Source organism: Strix aluco, chromosome 5, assembly GCF_031877795.1.
Source record: "Strix aluco isolate bStrAlu1 chromosome 5, bStrAlu1.hap1, whole genome shotgun sequence".
Taxonomy (NCBI): Eukaryota; Metazoa; Chordata; class Aves; order Strigiformes; family Strigidae; genus Strix; species Strix aluco.
In genome coordinates, this window is record NC_133935.1 from 19,173,363 (window position 1) to 19,193,048 (window position 19,686).

The 19,686-nt window shown below is 59.1% G+C and overlaps 3 protein-coding genes across 3 annotated transcripts; all 3 read right to left on the reverse strand.

Annotated features, from left to right (window-relative positions):
- Positions 1-3,736: 3,736 nt before the first annotated feature.
- Positions 3,737-6,502, reverse strand: LOC141923731 (acrosin-like). The gene is made up of 5 exons (XM_074825356.1): positions 6,235-6,502; positions 5,711-5,920; positions 5,108-5,373; positions 4,682-4,827; positions 3,737-4,205 (listed from the first exon to the last, which is right to left on the reverse strand). Exons 1-5 carry the CDS (start codon positions 6,318-6,320, stop codon positions 3,846-3,848), a joined length of 1,068 nt encoding a protein of 355 aa, XP_074681457.1. The 5' UTR covers positions 6,321-6,502; the 3' UTR covers positions 3,737-3,845.
- Positions 6,503-10,072: 3,570 nt separating this feature from the next.
- On the reverse strand, positions 10,073-13,171 carry LOC141923732 (acrosin-like). The gene is made up of 5 exons (XM_074825357.1): positions 12,571-13,171; positions 12,047-12,256; positions 11,444-11,709; positions 11,018-11,163; positions 10,073-10,541 (listed from the first exon to the last, which is right to left on the reverse strand). The coding sequence occupies exons 1-5, from the start codon at positions 12,654-12,656 to the stop codon at positions 10,182-10,184; spliced, it is 1,068 nt and encodes a 355-aa protein (XP_074681458.1). The 5' UTR covers positions 12,657-13,171; the 3' UTR covers positions 10,073-10,181.
- A 3,251-nt stretch (positions 13,172-16,422) lies between these two features.
- Positions 16,423-19,521, reverse strand: LOC141923733 (acrosin-like). The gene is made up of 5 exons (XM_074825358.1): positions 18,921-19,521; positions 18,397-18,606; positions 17,794-18,059; positions 17,368-17,513; positions 16,423-16,891 (listed from the first exon to the last, which is right to left on the reverse strand). The coding sequence occupies exons 1-5, from the start codon at positions 19,004-19,006 to the stop codon at positions 16,532-16,534; spliced, it is 1,068 nt and encodes a 355-aa protein (XP_074681459.1). The 5' UTR covers positions 19,007-19,521; the 3' UTR covers positions 16,423-16,531.
- Positions 19,522-19,686: the final 165 nt, after the last annotated feature.

Here is a 19,686-nt window from a genome sequence, read left to right on the forward strand (position 1 = left end):
TGGCTTGCTGCCACCAGCGCAGCAGCTGACAGAGTGCCGCAGGGCTCACGTTGCCCACGGTGCCCTTGGCAACGAGGCTGATGTCACAGAGTCACAGTTGGTTCCAGGTGCTGGGCACGGTGGCCTCTCGGCGGGGGGACACCACGTGGGGGTTTCCAAGCGGGAGGGGAGGCAGAAGCTGGGATCGGACACCGCCGACAGACCCCCGCTGAATGCTCTGCTTGGGGGACGGGGGTGTGCAGGCCCCGTGGCAGGCAGCAGCGCCCGGCCCCCGCACTGCCTGCCAACGGCGAGCAGGAAAAAACCCAGTGTGGCACCCCAGCCTCTTTGGGGAGTTCAGCGCCCCCCTGCTCTCCGCAGCCCTGTGCCACCAGGTCCTTCCCAAAAAACGTGTGCCAGAGAACGTGACTGCTGCGGCACTCCCTAAATTCGCAAGCACGGCGTGTTCGTGGGTGCCTTCAATATGAGCATGGGAGTTCAGTTCCGTTCAGATCTTGCCGCGTGCTCCTACCTGGCAGGTGTCGATGCTGCCCTGCACAGCCAGTGAGTCCTGTGCTGGCAAAGAATGTACCTGTGGCTCTCTAGGGACTAGTGAACAAATGAAATGATTTCATTTTGGACTGAGGAACTAGGGATAAGCCATAAGCATTACAGATACGCGTGTTTTATTGCTGTGTTGTGTCAAGGTGCTGGCTTAAGGCCTAAGCTAAGGAGCTGACGGGTGTTGTAAGAGGCAAGGACTGGAAATAATAAACAGAATCTCTACAAAAAAGGCAAATCTGTCTTTAAACTACAATTTGTAAAATTGTATGTTGGCTTCAGTCTTATAACCCTTACCTAAAAGGCAATTGGCCGCTTGCTTCTTAATTCTCTAACTATCTAGTACCGCTTACTTTGTAAGCAGTTTTCATTGTGGGGGCAGCAGCTCCTGCTGGGGGACGACAGGTACCCCTGGGACCCCCAGGGACCCCAAATCCCCCCTGCAACCCACCCAAACCCCATTTACCACCCTTAGGTCCCTTCAAAACACCCTTAGCCCCCCCCAACTCGCCCCAAACCTCATTAGTGACCCCCCCGAGCTATTGGCCCCCAGGTTCTCCATTTCCCCCCCCCCAAAACCCCAATAGCTCCCTGGGACCCTACCAGCCCACCCCCAGCACTCCCCTAATCCCCATTAGGCCCCCCCCGGACACCAATATCTGCCCCAAGATCCCCCCCCCCCCCCCCCCCGCCCCCCCGGACTTCATTAGCCCCCTCCAGACCCTTCTTGCACCCCATTACCATGCCCCCCGGACCCCAATATCTCCCCCATACCCCCCCCCCCAGGAGCCCTCTAGACCCTGCCCTGGACCCTAATAACCCCCCAACTCCCCCACGACCCCAATAACACCCCTTCTTTGTTTCGCAGCTGCACCTGCAAGACTTGTTTCAAAGCTTTAGCAGTTAAGGTTTAGTCAAACTTCAAAAACCACAGTACACGTGAAATAATTCTACAAAAGGCTCCTCACAGCAGCTCTGAAGTTCTGAGGAGTTTGCCACCGGAGCGATCCAAGCAGGTCACACTAATCGCCCTCCTCACACGGGGCACCATTTGTGGCAATTGAGGCACGGACTCTCATGAAGTGCAGAAGGAAAGACCCTTTATTATTACAATAGGACATACTTATGCTCTGGTCAAAGCTCTTACTTCATAATTAGCAAATCAGCAATTAGGCAGCTATCAACCTTTTCTCCTAGCAGCATAAGACCACTCTAACACGCGCTGCGCAGACCAATCATCTTCTCTCGTTCACGCGCTGTTCACGCGGCGGTAACTTTTCCCAGTTCAGTGTTGCAGCTGTCCGTTGTTTTTCCCTGCCACCTTGGCACAACTCGGCAGTTCCTTATCTTTCTCCCAGGCCTGTTTCTCATCCAAGCCTTGCTGCTTCTCAGGGGCTGAGCAGAGCTAACAGGCCGACGTCGAGTTGCCTGTCTCCCACAACAGATCACGGTGCACGTATTGTATTTGTACACTTTGACCATACGAATACACGTTTACTGTAACGACCAGCGGTTAGTTTCTTATCACAGGGAGGGACACCCAATTTCAGCCCCTCCCGCCCCCCCCCCCCCTCATCTTTGAACGCAGAGAGGGGGCAGGTGTACGACCTGCGGCTGGACGTGGCCCACTTGGCCCTGCGCCCCATCGGCCTCCGCCAGCCCATCCACACCACGGTCACCGACCACAGTGTTGCATTCCTCACCAGTACTGCCCCCTAAATCCCCCAAATTCACCCCAAACCCCACCCCTCCTACACGTGTGAGCCTGGCGGTGCCCTGCCCAGCCAGTGCCTGTGCCCCTGCCAGTCAAGGTAAACATGAGGGTCCCGAGGGAGTCCCTGCCATTGTTCAGGCCCACAGGTTCACTTTCAGCATCTAAACCCTCACTTGTAGGGCAGAAAGCATCAGTTTAGGGTCCAAAGCCCCACTGATAGTGTCCAAAGCCTCAATTTTCCTTTCCTAAGTCTTAGTTTCGGCTTCCAAAGCCTCATTTTTACAGTCCAAAGGCTCAACTGTAGTTTGCAAAGTCTCCTTTCTAGAGTCCAAAGCGGCATTTTGACTCTCCACTATCTCATTGTCAGGCTCCAAAGCAGCATTTTTAGGATGCGGCCAGCCATTCTGAGGGTCCAAGCTGCCATCTTGAGTGTCCAAAACCCTCCTTTTTATGCTCCAAACCCCTCTCATGGAACCCAAAGCCTCATTTTTTGGGTACAAACCCTCATTTATATGTTCCAAACCCCAGCTTTTAAAGGCCATAGACTGGTTTCAGGGGTCCAGAGCATCATTTGGAAAGCCCAAAGTCTGACTTTGAAGGTCCAAAGCCTCAATTTTAGAAGGCAGACCCTTATTTCTAGGGTCCCAAGTTGTCTTTTATTACCCAGAGCCTTTTTGTAGAGCCCAGACTTTCATTTTTAGTGTCTAAACCCTCACTTCTTGGGCAGAGCGCAGCCATTTAGGGTCCAAAGCTGCACTGACAGCGTCGGAAGCCTCCCTTTTCCTTTCCTAAGTGTTAGCTCTGGCTTCCAAAGCCTCATTTTGGTGGTGCAAAGGCTCAACTGTTGTCTGCAGCATGTCCTGTGAAGGAGTTTGCGTGTGCCCCCGTGGGAGGTGCGTTCTACGAGCGCACGCATCGCTGGGTGCACGCTGTGAGCTTGCAGGTGGGCGCAGGGGTGGGTGCACGCGGGGTGCGTGCGTGCGGGGCGTGTGGGTGTGTGCATTCCGCGTGCGTGTGTGCTGCAGCGTGTGCACGCGCTGCCTGTGCGCGTGTTGCGTGTGCGCGCGCACGCTCGGGGGGTGTGTGTGTGTGAACACTGCGCGTTGCGCTCTGTGTTCCAGACGTGCGTCTCCCGGGAGTGTGTGCGTGCGCACGTGCCCCAGAGCTGTCTGCGTGTGGCATGGATTTTTCCTATCCTCTTTCTGGCCCCGATGTGTCGGTCTTCTCCGTGCCGTGGTGGCTCTGAGCACCCTCCTCTCGGACCAGGCTCGGGTTCAGCCCTTTGGAGTGACTCTTTGCCTTTGTGGCCGACGTGGCTGCCTGCGGCCTCGTTTTGCAGGTGGCAGGCATGGAAGTCCTTGCCTTGCACAGGAGACTGAATTGGACTGCAGCGTGGTTAGCTGTGAAAATTGGAACGTTTATTTGAAGAAGTAAGTCGTCTTGAGCGTTTGTGTGCGCTCAGAGGAGCGTGGGCAGGACGGAGCAGGCCTTTGACACTGAGGCTGCCTTTGGGTGCGCAGGCAGTGAGTGCCCCAGCAGGAGATGGCCGTGGTACACTGCAGCCTGCGCTGGATCCCATTCCTCCTGCTGCTCAAGCCTTCTTCCCCTTTAGGATCTGCAGGAGCTCCTGCAGCCGGCTAAAGAATTGCAGCAGCTTCTGGAGTGGAAAGGGGCAGGAGCTAAACCAGCCCGACTGTGCTGGTGTTGGGCTGGGCCTCTGCAAGGGGGTTGAGGTGGTGATAAAAGGACTCCATGGCCGTGATGTTGGAGCAGCCCTTGCTGTTGAGTAGAGTCCCATCTGTACCAGGATCCAGTCGTAGAAGTGCTGAGTGGAGGTGTAGATTCCGGGCCGTTTGGCTCTGGCACAGCCTCTCCCCCAGCTGGTCACCCCAACAAGCCAGAAGTAGTCAGCAGTCTTGTCTTTGCAGACGAGAGGACCACCGCTGTCACCCTGCAGCAGAGGAATGAGGGTCAAGGTGGTGTCGGGTGGCCGCTGGCAGCAGTAGGGCCGGCTCCTTCTCTCTGCCAGCACCTGCCAGAGCTGTATGCGCTGCACGGAGAGGCTCTGTTCGGGTGCTGGGGCCTCCAGGACCTTGTCTGGGAGAGGGTCGTGGGCCCGTGGGGTAGGACTGGCGCTCATCTCTGCACAGCGATGCTGGCTGTGTGGAAGAGGGTTGTTCCAGGACTGGGAGCTGGAGCTCGCAGCTGCCAGGAGCGCTGGATGGGCTTTCTGGGCAGAGTCGTGGGCCTCTGGGACAAGTGGGGCCCTGGGCAAGGACATGCAGCTGGGGAAGGGGAGCCCCAGCAGCGGTGGGGACCCAGGGGTGGGAGGGCGACTTGGTGGGCAAAGCCCACGCCGGGGTGCGTTTGGGCGGCTGTGCCGGGGCTGCGTGTGCCGCTGGGCGCTGCCTTGTCGCAGGCTCCTACCTGGCAGGTGTCGATGCCGCCCTGCGGATAGCCAGCGCACAGGTTGTAGGGGTGGACGGCCCCTCGGTACCACCGGCTGCTGTTGCAGAGGTTGGGGTCGATGAGGTGGACCTTGGCCTCCTGCAGGACATCCGTTGTTCCTGCGGCTGCAAGGACAGAAAGGAATTAACACGCGGCAGCTCGTTGCCAGGTCTCCTGCCCTGTGTGGGTGAACCCCTTTGCTGGGGCTTGGCTTTGCATCGTGAGAGACATTGTACTGGTGTTGCCCTTCTGTCTCGCCTTGGGCCCTGGGCCAGGCCCATGTCTCCGTGGGCATACGTCCCCACAGCCAGACTGTGGCTCTCGCCTCTGCTGTCAGGAAGCCCAGCCCGCCTCCCCCGTGTGCCGAGCTCACGCTCGGGACGCGAGCGCTCTTTGTGAACTCACATCTCGCCGTCGTGGCCCCCCAGCCACTGATGTAGCAGTTTGTCAGCTCTGACACTCTCAGCGAGGCGTCGGGCACGCAGGCAAGCTGTACATAGTAGCCGCACTGCACAGGCTGGTCCAACTGCAGCAGCGCAATGTCGTTCCTCTTGGTGATGTTGCTGTAGCGTGGGTGAACCAGCAGCCGCTTAATACTGCGTACTTGGGTCTCCGGGCCCGGCTGAGTCAAGTGGTTGGCCCCAACCACCACGCGCCACATGGCGATGTGCCTGGAAGGCAGATGGGGAGAGGGCTCAGAGGGAGCCGAGCCACGTGCTGCAGCAGTCCAGCAGTTCCCTGCCCTTTGCTTCACACGGGGGAGAGGAAAGCAGTGCTACGGAGGGTGCGACTGCCCTAGCACGCCTTGGGCTCAAGGCGTGTCGAGCTGGAGGCTGCTAGGAAGCCGTGGCAAGAGCCCAGCCCTCTCCCAAGCAGTCTCTCAGCCAGGCTCTGCAGTGCCCAGGCACTTGGCGTACCACAAAGAAAGGGGACGGGAGTAGCACGTGGTGCTGCGGATGGGGCACCTGCGAGTGCTGGGGGGATATCCCCGTGCCTGACCCTCCTTACCTGGCCTCGAGGAAGCAGTGGGCTGCTGTGAGGACCCACTGTGGGCTGACGAGGGACCCTCCGCACACATGCCCCGTGCCTGCTTCCCAGGGATCCTGGATGCTGACGATCCAGGGCCAGGCCCCTGGCTGGGCACCTGTGCCACCCACAACGCGTGACGTGCCGTAGTAAGCGCCGTAGTAAGCATCCATGGGCCGGAGCCCGCAGGTCCTGTAACCAGAAACTCATCACCGTCCTGCTCGATGGCTCGCTGCTGTTGCGGCTGAAGGTCAGCCGTCTGCCCTCCCCACGAGGCGCTGAATGGACAGCGAGGCCAGGGGACCCCGTGGGGCGGGCGGGCGTCCGCCCCCGTTTCTGCTTTAGCCCCGCAGGCAAGTTGTGCCAGCAGCCCGGGTGCTGCAAGGAACCGAGGCTCGCGCGTGAGGCTGGGGAAGCCGTGGTGTGGCCACGGGGGACAAGCAGGCACCCTCCAGGGAACCCCATCAGGTTGCCCAGGCTCCCTCCCAGAGCCTCGGCCCACTTACCCACAGCTCTCCCACGCGCCGTGCGCAGGCCAGCGCAGGGCCAGCAGGATGAGGAGGAGGAGTAGACGCATCGTTGCCAGTGGCATGTGCCAACTGCAAGAAGCGAGGGCTTGCTGCCACCAGCGCAGCAGCTGACAGAGTGGCCGCAGGGCTCACGTTGCCCACGGTGCCCTTGGCAACGAGGCTGATGTCACAGAGTCACAGTTGGTTCCAGGTGCTGGGCACGGTGGCCTCTCGGCGGGGGGACACCACGTGGGGGTTTCCAAGCGGGAGGGGAGGCAGAAGCTGGGATCGGACACCGCCGACAGACCCCCGCTGAATGCTCTGCTTGGGGGACGGGGGTGTGCAGGCCCCGTGGCAGGCAGCAGCGCCCGGCCCCCCGCACTGCCTGCCAACGGCGAGCAGGAAAAAAACCCAGTGTGGCACCCCAGCCTCTTTGGGGAGTTCAGCGCCCCCCTGCTCTCCGCAGCCCTGTGCCACCAGGTCCTTCCCAAAAAACGTGTGCCAGAGAACGTGACTGCTGCGGCACTCCCTAAATTCGCAAGCACGGCGTGTTCGTGGGTGCCTTCAATATGAGCATGGGAGTTCAGTTCCGTTCAGATCTTGCCGCGTGCTCCTACCTGGCAGGTGTCGATGCTGCCCTGCACAGCCAGTGAGTCCTGTGCTGGCAAAGAATGTACCTGTGGCTCTTTAGGGACTAGTGAACAAATGAAATGATTTCCATTTTGTACTGAGGAACTAGGGATAAGCCATAAGCATTTACAGATACGCGTGTTTTATTGCTGTGTTGTGTCAAGGTGCTGGCTTAAGGCCTAAGCTAAGGAGCTGACGGGTGTTGTAAGAGGCAAGGACTGGAAATAATAAACAGAATCTCTACAAAAAAGGCAAATCTGTCTTTAAACTACAATTTGTAAAATTGTATGTTGGCTTCAGTCTTATAACCCTTACCTAAAAGGCAATTGGCCGCTTGCTTCTTAATTCTCTAACTATCTAGTACCGCTTACTTTGTAAGCAGTTTTCATTGTGGGGGCAGCAGCTCCTGCTGGGGGACGACAGGTACCCCTGGGACCCCCAGGGACCCCAAATCCCCCCTGCAACCCACCCAAACCCCATTTACCACCCTTAGGTCCCTTCAAAACACCCTTAGCCCCCCCCAACTCGCCCCAAACCTCATTAGTGACCCCCCCGAGCTATTGGCCCCCAGGTTCTCCATTTCCCCCCCCCAAAACCCCAAATAGCTCCCTGGGACCCTACCAGCCCACCCCCAGCACTCCCCTAATCCCCATTAGGCCCCCCCCGGACACCAATATCTGCCCCAAGATCCCCCCGCCCCCCCGGACTTCATTAGCCCCCTCCAGACCCTTCTTGCACCCCATTACCATGCCCCCCGGACCCCAATATCTCCCCCATACCCCCCCCCCCCAGGAGCCCTCTAGACCCTGCCCTGGACCCTAATAACCCCCCAACTCCCCCACGACCCCAATAACACCCCTTCTTTGTTTCGCAGCTGCACCTGCAAGACTTGTTTCAAAGCTTTAGCAGTTAAGGTTTAGTCAAACTTCAAAAACCACAGTACACGTGAAATAATTCTACAAAAGGCTCCTCACAGCAGCTCTGAAGTTCTGAGGAGTTTGCCACCGGAGCGATCCAAGCAGGTCACACTAATCGCCCTCCTCACACGGGGCACCATTTGTGGCAATTGAGGCACGGACTCTCCATGAAGTGCAGAAGGAAAGACCCTTTATTATTACAATAGGACATACTTATGCTCTGGTCAAAGCTCTTACTTCATAATTAGCAAATCAGCAATTAGGCAGCTATCAACCTTTTCTCCTAGCAGCATAAGACCACTCTAACACGCGCTGCGCAGACCAATCATCTTCTCGTTCACGCGCTGTTCACGCGGCGGTAACTTTTCCCAGTTCAGTGTTGCAGCTGTCCGTTGTTTTTCCCTGCCACCTTGGCACAACTCGGCAGTTCCTTATCTTTCTCCCAAGGCCTGTTTCTCATCCAAGCCTTGCTGCTTCTCAGGGGCTGCGCAGAGCTAACAGGCCGACGTCGAGTTGCCTGTCTCCCACAACAGATCACGGTGCACGTATTGTATTTGTACACTTTGACCATACGAATACACGTTTACTGTAACGACCAGCGGTTAGTTTCTTATCACAGGGGAGGGACACCCCAATTTCAGCCCCTCCCGCCCCCCCCCCCCCCTCATCTTTGAACGCAGAGAGGGGGCAGGTGTACGACCTGCGGCTGGACGTGGCCCACTTGGCCCTGCGCCCCATCGGCCTCCGCCAGCCCATCCACACCACGGTCACCGACCACAGTGTTGCATTCCTCACCAGTACTGCCCCCTAAATCCCCCAAATTCACCCAAAACCCCACCCCTCCTACACGTGTGAGCCTGGCGGTGCCCTGCCCAGCCAGTGCCTGTGCCCCTGCCAGTCAAGGTAAACATGAGGGTCCCGAGGGAGTCCCTGCCATTGTTCAGGCCCACAGGTTCACTTTCAGCATCTAAACCCTCACTTGTAGGGCAGAAAGCATCAGTTTAGGGTCCAAAGCCCCACTGATAGTGTCCAAAGCCTCAATTTTCCTTTCCTAAGTCTTAGTTTCGGCTTCCAAAGCCTCATTTTTACAGTCCAAAGGCTCAACTGTAGTTTGCAAAGTCTCCTTTCTAGAGTCCAAAGCGGCATTTTGACTCTCCACTATCTCATTGTCAGGCTCCAAAGCAGCATTTTTAGGATGCGGCCAGCCATTCTGAGGGTCCAAGCTGCCATCTTGAGTGTCCAAAACCCTCCTTTTTATGCTCCAAACCCCTCTCATGGAACCCAAAGCCTCATTTTTTGGGTACAAACCCTCATTTATATGTTCCAAACCCCAGCTTTTAAAGGCCACAGACTGGTTTCAGGGGTCCAGAGCATCATTTGGAAAGCCCAAAGTCTGACTTTGAAGGTCCAAAGCCTCAATTTTAGAAGGCAGACCCTTATTTCTAGGGTCCCAAGTTGTCTTTTATTACCCAGAGCCTTTTTGTAGAGCCCAGACTTTCATTTTTAGTGTCTAAACCCTCACTTCTTGGGCAGAGCGCAGCCATTTAGGGTCCAAAGCTGCACTGACAGCGTCGGAAGCCTCCCTTTTCCTTTCCTAAGTGTTAGCTCTGGCTTCCAAAGCCTCATTTTGGTGGTGCAAAGGCTCAACTGTTGTCTGCAGCATGTCCTGTGAAGGAGTTTGCGTGTGCCCCCGTGGGAGGTGCGTTCTACGAGCGCACGCATCGCTGGGTGCACGCTGTGAGCTTGCAGGTGGGCGCAGGGGTGGGTGCACGCGGGGTGCGTGCGTGCGGGGCGTGTGGGTGTGTGCATTCCGCGTGCGTGTGTGCTGCAGCGTGTGCACGCGCTGCCTGTGCGCGTGTTGCGTGTGCGCGCGCACGCTCGGGGGGTGTGTGTGTGTGAACACTGCGCGTTGCGCTCTGTGTTCCAGACGTGCGTCTCCCGGGAGTGTGTGCGTGCGCACGTGCCCCAGAGCTGTCTGCGTGTGGCATGGATTTTTCCTATCCTCTTTCTGGCCCCGATGTGTCGGTCTTCTCCGTGCCGTGGTGGCTCTGAGCACCCTCCTCTCGGACCAGGCTCGGGTTCAGCCCTTTGGAGTGACTCTTTGCCTTTGTGGCCGACGTGGCTGCCTGCGGCCTCGTTTTGCAGGTGGCAGGCATGGAAGTCCTTGCCTTGCACAGGAGACTGAATTGGACTGCAGCGTGGTTAGCTGTGAAAATTGGAACGTTTATTTGAAGAAGTAAGTCGTCTTGAGCGTTTGTGTGCGCTCAGAGGAGCGTGGGCAGGACGGAGCAGGCCTTTGACACTGAGGCTGCCTTTGGGTGCGCAGGCAGTGAGTGCCCCAGCAGGAGATGGCCGTGGTACACTGCAGCCTGCGCTGGATCCCATTCCTCCTGCTGCTCAAGCCTTCTTCCCCTTTAGGATCTGCAGGAGCTCCTGCAGCCGGCTAAAGAATTGCAGCAGCTTCTGGAGTGGAAAGGGGCAGGAGCTAAACCAGCCCGACTGTGCTGGTGTTGGGCTGGGCCTCTGCAAGGGGGTTGAGGTGGTGATAAAAGGACTCCATGGCCGTGATGTTGGAGCAGCCCTTGCTGTTGAGTAGAGTCCCATCTGTACCAGGATCCAGTCGTAGAAGTGCTGAGTGGAGGTGTAGATTCCGGGCCGTTTGGCTCTGGCACAGCCTCTCCCCCAGCTGGTCACCCCAACAAGCCAGAAGTAGTCAGCAGTCTTGTCTTTGCAGACGAGAGGACCACCGCTGTCACCCTGCAGCAGAGGAATGAGGGTCAAGGTGGTGTCGGGTGGCCGCTGGCAGCAGTAGGGCCGGCTCCTTCTCTCTGCCAGCACCTGCCAGAGCTGTATGCGCTGCACGGAGAGGCTCTGTTCGGGTGCTGGGGCCTCCAGGACCTTGTCTGGGAGAGGGTCGTGGGCCCGTGGGGTAGGACTGGCGCTCATCTCTGCACAGCGATGCTGGCTGTGTGGAAGAGGGTTGTTCCAGGACTGGGAGCTGGAGCTCGCAGCTGCCAGGAGCGCTGGATGGGCTTTCTGGGCAGAGTCGTGGGCCTCTGGGACAAGTGGGGCCCTGGGCAAGGACATGCAGCTGGGGAAGGGGAGCCCCAGCAGCGGTGGGGACCCAGGGGTGGGAGGGCGACTTGGTGGGCAAAGCCCACGCCGGGGTGCGTTTGGGCGGCTGTGCCGGGGCTGCGTGTGCCGCTGGGCGCTGCCTTGTCGCAGGCTCCTACCTGGCAGGTGTCGATGCCGCCCTGCGGATAGCCAGCGCACAGGTTGTAGGGGTGGACGGCCCCTCGGTACCACCGGCTGCTGTTGCAGAGGTTGGGGTCGATGAGGTGGACCTTGGCCTCCTGCAGGACATCCGTTGTTCCTGCGGCTGCAAGGACAGAAAGGAATTAACACGTGGCAGCTCGTTGCCAGGTCTCCTGCCCTGTGTGGGTGAACCCCTTTGCTGGGGCTTGGCTTTGCATCGTGAGAGACATTGTACTGGTGTTGCCCTTCTGTCTCGCCTTGGGCCCTGGGCCAGGCCCATGTCTCCGTGGGCATACGTCCCCACAGCCAGACTGTGGCTCTCGCCTCTGCTGTCAGGAAGCCCAGCCCGCCTCCCCCGTGTGCCGAGCTCACGCTCGGGACGCGAGCGCTCTTTGTGAACTCACATCTCGCCGTCGTGGCCCCCCAGCCACTGATGTAGCAGTTTGTCAGCTCTGACACTCTCAGCGAGGCGTCGGGCACGCAGGCAAGCTGTACATAGTAGCCGCACTGCACAGGCTGGTCCAACTGCAGCAGCGCAATGTCGTTCCTCTTGGTGATGTTGCTGTAGCGTGGGTGAACCAGCAGCCGCTTAATACTGCGTACTTGGGTCTCCGGGCCCGGCTGAGTCAAGTGGTTGGCCCCAACCACCACGCGCCACATGGCGATGTGCCTGGAAGGCAGATGGGGAGAGGGCTCAGAGGGAGCCGAGCCACGTGCTGCAGCAGTCCAGCAGTTCCCTGCCCTTTGCTTCACACGGGGGAGAGGAAAGCAGTGCTACGGAGGGTGCGACTGCCCTAGCACGCCTTGGGCTCAAGGCGTGTCGAGCTGGAGGCTGCTAGGAAGCCGTGGCAAGAGCCCAGCCCTCTCCCAAGCAGTCTCTCAGCCAGGCTCTGCAGTGCCCAGGCACTTGGCGTACCACAAAGAAAGGGGACGGGAGTAGCACGTGGTGCTGCGGATGGGGCACCTGCGAGTGCTGGGGGGATATCCCCGTGCCTGACCCTCCTTACCTGGCCTCGAGGAAGCAGTGGGCTGCTGTGAGGACCCACTGTGGGCTGACGAGGGACCCTCCGCACACATGCCCCGTGCCTGCTTCCCAGGGATCCTGGATGCTGACGATCCAGGGCCAGGCCCCTGGCTGGGCACCTGTGCCACCCACAACGCGTGACGTGCCGTAGTAAGCGCCGTAGTAAGCATCCATGGGCCGGAGCCCGCAGGTCCTGTAACCAGAAACTCATCACCGTCCTGCTCGATGGCTCGCTGCTGTTGCGGCTGAAGGTCAGCCGTCTGCCCTCCCCACGAGGCGCTGAATGGACAGCGAGGCCAGGGGACCCCGTGGGGCGGGCGGGCGTCCGCCCCCGTTTCTGCTTTAGCCCCGCAGGCAAGTTGTGCCAGCAGCCCGGGTGCTGCAAGGAACCGAGGCTCGCGCGTGAGGCTGGGGAAGCCGTGGTGTGGCCACGGGGGACAAGCAGGCACCCTCCAGGGAACCCCATCAGGTTGCCCAGGCTCCCTCCCAGAGCCTCGGCCCACTTACCCACAGCTCTCCCACGCGCCGTGCGCAGGCCAGCGCAGGGCCAGCAGGATGAGGAGGAGGAGTAGACGCATCGTTGCCAGTGGCATGTGCCAACTGCAAGAAGCGAGGGCTTGCTGCCACCAGCGCAGCAGCTGACAGAGTGGCCGCAGGGCTCACGTTGCCCACGGTGCCCTTGGCAACGAGGCTGATGTCACAGAGTCACAGTTGGTTCCAGGTGCTGGGCACGGTGGCCTCTCGGCGGGGGGACACCACGTGGGGGTTTCCAAGCGGGAGGGGAGGCAGAAGCTGGGATCGGACACCGCCGACAGACCCCCGCTGAATGCTCTGCTTGGGGGACGGGGGTGTGCAGGCCCCGTGGCAGGCAGCAGCGCCCGGCCCCCCGCACTGCCTGCCAACGGCGAGCAGGAAAAAACCCAGTGTGGCACCCCAGCCTCTTTGGGGAGTTCAGCGCCCCCCTGCTCTCCGCAGCCCTGTGCCACCAGGTCCTTCCCAAAAAACGTGTGCCAGAGAACGTGACTGCTGCGGCACTCCCTAAATTCGCAAGCACGGCGTGTTCGTGGGTGCCTTCAATATGAGCATGGGAGTTCAGTTCCGTTCAGATCTTGCCGCGTGCTCCTACCTGGCAGGTGTCGATGCTGCCCTGCACAGCCAGTGAGTCCTGTGCTGGCAAAGAATGTACCTGTGGCTCTCTAGGGACTAGTGAACAAATGAAATGATTTCCATTTTGGACTGAGGAACTAGGGATAAGCCATAAGCATTTACAGATACGCGTGTTTTATTGCTGTGTTGTGTCAAGGTGCTGGCTTAAGGCCTAAGCTAAGGAGCTGACGGGTGTTGTAAGAGGCAAGGACTGGAAATAATAAACAGAATCTCTACAAAAAAGGCAAATCTGTCTTTAAACTACAATTTGTAAAATTGTATGTTGGCTTCAGTCTTATAACCCTTACCTAAAAGGCAATTGGCCGCTTGCTTCTTAATTCTCTAACTATCTAGTACCGCTTACTTTGTAAGCAGTTTTCATTGTGGGGGCAGCAGCTCCTGCTGGGGGACGACAGGTACCCCTGGGACCCCCAGGGACCCCAAATCCCCCCTGCAACCCACCCAAACCCCATTTACCACCCTTAGGTCCCTTCAAAACACCCTTAGCCCCCCCCAACTCGCCCCAAACCTCATTAGTGACCCCCCCGAGCTATTGGCCCCCAGGTTCTCCATTTCCCCCCCCCCAAAACCCCAAATAGCTCCCTGGGACCCTACCAGCCCACCCCCAGCACTCCCCTAATCCCCATTAGGCCCCCCCCGGACACCAATATCTGCCCCAAGATCCCCCCCCCCCCCCCCCCCCGCCCCCCCGGACTTCATTAGCCCCCTCCAGACCCTTCTTGCACCCCATTACCATGCCCCCCGGACCCCAATATCTCCCCCATACCCCCCCCCCCCAGGAGCCCTCTAGACCCTGCCCTGGACCCTAATAACCCCCCAACTCCCCCACGACCCCAATAACACCCCTTCTTTGTTTCGCAGCTGCACCTGCAAGACTTGTTTCAAAGCTTTAGCAGTTAAGGTTTAGTCAAACTTCAAAAACCACAGTACACGTGAAATAATTCTACAAAAGGCTCCTCACAGCAGCTCTGAAGTTCTGAGGAGTTTGCCACCGGAGCGATCCAAGCAGGTCACACTAATCGCCCTCCTCACACGGGGCACCATTTGTGGCAATTGAGGCACGGACTCTCCATGAAGTGCAGAAGGAAAGACCCTTTATTATTACAATAGGACATACTTATGCTCTGGTCAAAGCTCTTACTTCATAATTAGCAAATCAGCAATTAGGCAGCTATCAACCTTTTCTCCTAGCAGCATAAGACCACTCTAACACGCGCTGCGCAGACCAATCATCTTCTCGTTCACGCGCTGTTCACGCGGCGGTAACTTTTCCCAGTTCAGTGTTGCAGCTGTCCGTTGTTTTTCCCTGCCACCTTGGCACAACTCGGCAGTTCCTTATCTTTCTCCCAAGGCCTGTTTCTCATCCAAGCCTTGCTGCTTCTCAGGGGCTGAGCAGAGCTAACAGGCCGACGTCGAGTTGCCTGTCTCCCACAACAGATCACGGTGCACGTATTGTATTTGTACACTTTGACCATACGAATACACGTTTACTGTAACGACCAGCGGTTAGTTTCTTATCACAGGGGAGGGACACCCCAATTTCAGCCCCTCCCGCCCCCCCCCCCCCCTCATCTTTGAACGCAGAGAGGGGGCAGGTGTACGACCTGCGGCTGGACGTGGCCCACTTGGCCCTGCGCCCCATCGGCCTCCGCCAGCCCATCCACACCACGGTCACCGACCACAGTGTTGCATTCCTCACCAGTACTGCCCCCTAAATCCCCCAAATTCACCCCAAACCCCACCCCTCCTACACGTGTGAGCCTGGCGGTGCCCTGCCCAGCCAGTGCCTGTGCCCCTGCCAGTCAAGGTAAACATGAGGGTCCCGAGGGAGTCCCTGCCATTGTTCAGGCCCACAGGTTCACTTTCTGCATCTAAACCCTCACTTGTAGGGCAGAAAGCATCAGTTTAGGGTCCAAAGCCCCACTGATAGTGTCCAAAGCCTCAATTTTCCTTTCCTAAGTCTTAGTTTCGGCTTCCAAAGCCTCATTTTTACAGTCCAAAGGCTCAACTGTAGTTTGCAAAGTCTCCTTTCTAGAGTCCAAAGCGGCATTTTGACTCTCCACTATCTCATTGTCAGGCTCCAAAGCAGCATTTTTAGGATGCGGCCAGCCATTCTGAGGGTCCAAGCTGCCATCTTGAGTGTCCAAAACCCTCCTTTTTATGCTCCAAACCCCTCTCATGGAACCCAAAGCCTCATTTTTTGGGTACAAACCCTCATTTATATGTTCCAAACCCCAGCTTTTAAAGGCCATAGACTGGTTTCAGGGGTCCAGAGCATCATTTGGAAAGCCCAAAGTCTGACTTTGAAGGTCCAAAGCCTCAATTTTAGAAGGCAGACCCTTATTTCTAGGGTCCCAAGTTGTCTTTTATTACCCAGAGCCTTTTTGTAGAGCCCAGACTTTCATTTTTAGTGTCTAAACCCTCACTTCTTGGGCAGAGCGCAGCCATTTAGGGTCCAAAGCTGCACTGACAGCGTCGGAAGCCTCCCTTTTCCTTTCCTAAGTGTTAGCTCTGGCTTCCAAAGCCTCATTTTGGTGGTGCAAAGGCTCAACTGTTGTCTGCAGCATGTCCTGTGAAGGAGTTTGCGTGTGCCCCCGTGGGAGGTGCGTTCTACGAGCGCACGCATCGCTGGGTGCACGCTGTGAGCTTGCAGGTGGGCGCAGGGGTGGGTGCACGCGGGGTGCGTGCGTGCGGGGCGTGTGGGTGTGTGCATTCCGCGTGCGTGTGTGCTGCAGCGTGTGCACGCGCTGCCTGTGCGCGTGTTGCGTGTGCGCGCGCACGCTCGGGGGGTGTGTGTGTGTGAACACTGCGCGTTGCGCTCTGTGTTCCAGACGTGCGTCTCCCGGGAGTGTGTGCGTGCGCACGTGCCCCAGAGCTGTCTGCGTGTGGCATGGATTTTTCCTATCCTCTTTCTGGCCCCGATGTGTCGGTCTTCTCCGTGCCGTGGTGGCTCTGAGCACCCTCCTCTCGGACCAGGCTCGGGTTCAGCCCTTTGGAGTGACTCTTTGCCTTTGTGGCCGACGTGGCTGCCTGCGGCCTCGTTTTGCAGGTGGCAGGCATGGAAGTCCTTGCCTTGCACAGGAGACTGAATTGGACTGCAGCGTGGTTAGCTGTGAAAATTGGAACGTTTATTTGAAGAAGTAAGTCGTCTTGAGCGTTTGTGTGCGCTCAGAGGAGCGTGGGCAGGACGGAGCAGGCCTTTGACACTGAGGCTGCCTTTGGGTGCGCAGGCAGTGAGTGCCCCAGCAGGAGATGGCCGTGGTACACTGCAGCCTGCGCTGGATCCCATTCCTCCTGCTGCTCAAGCCTTCTTCCCCTTTAGGATCTGCAGGAGCTCCTGCAGCCGGCTAAAGAATTGCAGCAGCTTCTGGAGTGGAAAGGGGCAGGAGCTAAACCAGCCCGACTGTGCTGGTGTTGGGCTGGGCCTCTGCAAGGGGGTTGAGGTGGTGATAAAAGGACTCCATGGCCGTGATGTTGGAGCAGCCCTTGCTGTTGAGTAGAGTCCCATCTGTACCAGGATCCAGTCGTAGAAGTGCTGAGTGGAGGTGTAGATTCCGGGCCGTTTGGCTCTGGCACAGCCTCTCCCCCAGCTGGTCACCCCAACAAGCCAGAAGTAGTCAGCAGTCTTGTCTTTGCAGACGAGAGGACCACCGCTGTCACCCTGCAGCAGAGGAATGAGGGTCAAGGTGGTGTCGGGTGGCCGCTGGCAGCAGTAGGGCCGGCTCCTTCTCTCTGCCAGCACCTGCCAGAGCTGTATGCGCTGCACGGAGAGGCTCTGTTCGGGTGCTGGGGCCTCCAGGACCTTGTCTGGGAGAGGGTCGTGGGCCCGTGGGGTAGGACTGGCGCTCATCTCTGCACAGCGATGCTGGCTGTGTGGAAGAGGGTTGTTCCAGGACTGGGAGCTGGAGCTCGCAGCTGCCAGGAGCGCTGGATGGGCTTTCTGGGCAGAGTCGTGGGCCTCTGGGACAAGTGGGGCCCTGGGCAAGGACATGCAGCTGGGGAAGGGGAGCCCCAGCAGCGGTGGGGACCCAGGGGTGGGAGGGCGACTTGGTGGGCAAAGCCCACGCCGGGGTGCGTTTGGGCGGCTGTGCCGGGGCTGCGTGTGCCGCTGGGCGCTGCCTTGTCGCAGGCTCCTACCTGGCAGGTGTCGATGCCGCCCTGCGGATAGCCAGCGCACAGGTTGTAGGGGTGGACGGCCCCTCGGTACCACCGGCTGCTGTTGCAGAGGTTGGGGTCGATGAGGTGGACCTTGGCCTCCTGCAGGACATCCGTTGTTCCTGCGGCTGCAAGGACAGAAAGGAATTAACACGCGGCAGCTCGTTGCCAGGTCTCCTGCCCTGTGTGGGTGAACCCCTTTGCTGGGGCTTGGCTTTGCATCGTGAGAGACATTGTACTGGTGTTGCCCTTCTGTCTCGCCTTGGGCCCTGGGCCAGGCCCATGTCTCCGTGGGCATACGTCCCCACAGCCAGACTGTGGCTCTCGCCTCTGCTGTCAGGAAGCCCAGCCCGCCTCCCCCGTGTGCCGAGCTCACGCTCGGGACGCGAGCGCTCTTTGTGAACTCACATCTCGCCGTCGTGGCCCCCCAGCCACTGATGTAGCAGTTTGTCAGCTCTGACACTCTCAGCGAGGCGTCGGGCACGCAGGCAAGCTGTACATAGTAGCCGCACTGCACAGGCTGGTCCAACTGCAGCAGCGCAATGTCGTTCCTCTTGGTGATGTTGCTGTAGCGTGGGTGAACCAGCAGCCGCTTAATACTGCGTACTTGGGTCTCCGGGCCCGGCTGAGTCAAGTGGTTGGCCCCAACCACCACGCGCCACATGGCGATGTGCCTGGAAGGCAGATGGGGAGAGGGCTCAGAGGGAGCCGAGCCACGTGCTGCAGCAGTCCAGCAGTTCCCTGCCCTTTGCTTCACACGGGGGAGAGGAAAGCAGTGCTACGGAGGGTGCGACTGCCCTAGCACGCCTTGGGCTCAAGGCGTGTCGAGCTGGAGGCTGCTAGGAAGCCGTGGCAAGAGCCCAGCCCTCTCCCAAGCAGTCTCTCAGCCAGGCTCTGCAGTGCCCAGGCACTTGGCGTACCACAAAGAAAGGGGACGGGAGTAGCACGTGGTGCTGCGGATGGGGCACCTGCGAGTGCTGGGGGGATATCCCCGTGCCTGACCCTCCTTACCTGGCCTCGAGGAAGCAGTGGGCTGCTGTGAGGACCCACTGTGGGCTGACGAGGGACCCTCCGCACACATGCCCCGTGCCTGCTTCCCAGGGATCCTGGATGCTGACGATCCAGGGCCAGGCCCCTGGCTGGGCACCTGTGCCACCCACAACGCGTGACGTGCCGTAGTAAGCGCCGTAGTAAGCATCCATGGGCCGGAGCCCGCAGGTCCTGTAACCAGAAACTCATCACCGTCCTGCTCGATGGCTCGCTGCTGTTGCGGCTGAAGGTCAGCCGTCTGCCCTCCCCACGAGGCGCTGAATGGACAGCGAGGCCAGGGGACCCCGTGGGGCGGGCGGGCGTCCGCCCCCGTTTCTGCTTTAGCCCCGCAGGCAAGTTGTGCCAGCAGCCCGGGTGCTGCAAGGAACCGAGGCTCGCGCGTGAGGCTGGGGAAGCCGTGGTGTGGCCACGGGGGACAAGCAGGCACCCTCCAGGGAACCCCATCAGGTTGCCCAGGCTCCCTCCCAGAGCCTCGGCCCACTTACCCACAGCTCTCCCACGCGCCGTGCGCAGGCCAGCGCAGGGCCAGCAGGATGAGGAGGAGGAGTAGACGCATCGTTGCCAGTGGCATGTGCCAACTGCAAGAAGCGAGGGCTTGCTGCCACCAGCGCAGCAGCTGACAGAGTGGCCGCAGGGCTCACGTTGCCCACGGTGCCCTTGGCAACGAGGCTGATGTCACAGAGTCACAGTTGGTTCCAGGTGCTGGGCACGGTGGCCTCTCGGCGGGGGGACACCACGTGGGGGTTTCCAAGCGGGAGGGGAGGCAGAAGCTGGGATCGGACACCGCCGACAGACCCCCGCTGAATGCTCTGCTTGGGGGACGGGGGTGTGCAGGCCCCGTGGCAGGCAGCAGCGCCCGGCCCCCCGCACTGCCTGCCAACGGCGAGCAGGAAAAAACCCAGTGTGGCACCCCAGCCTCTTTGGGGAGTTCAGCGCCCCCCTGCTCTCCGCAGCCCTGTGCCACCAGGTCCTTCCCAAAAAACGTGTGCCAGAGAACGTGACTGCTGCGGCACTCCCTAAATTCGCAAGCACGGCGTGTTCGTGGGTGCCTTCAATATGAGCATGGGAGTTCAGTTCCGTTCAGATCTTGCCGCGTGCTCCTACCTGGCAGGTGTCGATGCTGCCCTGCACAGCCAGTGAGTCCTGTGCTGGCAAAGAATGTACCTGTGGCTCTCTAGGGACTAGTGAACAAATGAAATGATTTCCATTTTGGACTGAGGAACTAGGGATAAGCCATAAGCATTTACAGAT

Bases quoted from the DNA above. Each gene is read 5' to 3' on its own strand.
- LOC141923731 (XM_074825356.1), bottom strand. From the start codon at position 6,320: ATGCCACTGGCAACGATGCGTCTACTCCTCCTCCTCATCCTGCTGGCC. The intron at 5,374-5,710 runs GTAAGGAGGGTC...TCTGCCTTCCAG, and splicing joins CACTGCTTCCTCGAGGCCAG to GCACATCGCCATGTGGCGCG. The intron at 4,206-4,681 runs GTAGGAGCCTGC...CCTCTGCTGCAG, and splicing joins GCGGCATCGACACCTGCCAG to GGTGACAGCGGTGGTCCTCT.
- LOC141923732 (XM_074825357.1), bottom strand. From the start codon at position 12,656: ATGCCACTGGCAACGATGCGTCTACTCCTCCTCCTCATCCTGCTGGCC. The intron at 12,257-12,570 runs GTAAGTGGGCCG...TTCTGGTTACAG, and splicing joins GGCGCGTGGGAGAGCTGTGG to GACCTGCGGGCTCCGGCCCA. The intron at 11,710-12,046 runs GTAAGGAGGGTC...TCTGCCTTCCAG, and splicing joins CACTGCTTCCTCGAGGCCAG to GCACATCGCCATGTGGCGCG.
- LOC141923733 (XM_074825358.1), bottom strand. From the start codon at position 19,006: ATGCCACTGGCAACGATGCGTCTACTCCTCCTCCTCATCCTGCTGGCC. The intron at 17,514-17,793 runs GTGAGTTCACAA...CTGTCCTTGCAG, and splicing joins GGGGGCCACGACGGCGAGAT to CCGCAGGAACAACGGATGTC. The intron at 16,892-17,367 runs GTAGGAGCCTGC...CCTCTGCTGCAG, and splicing joins GCGGCATCGACACCTGCCAG to GGTGACAGCGGTGGTCCTCT.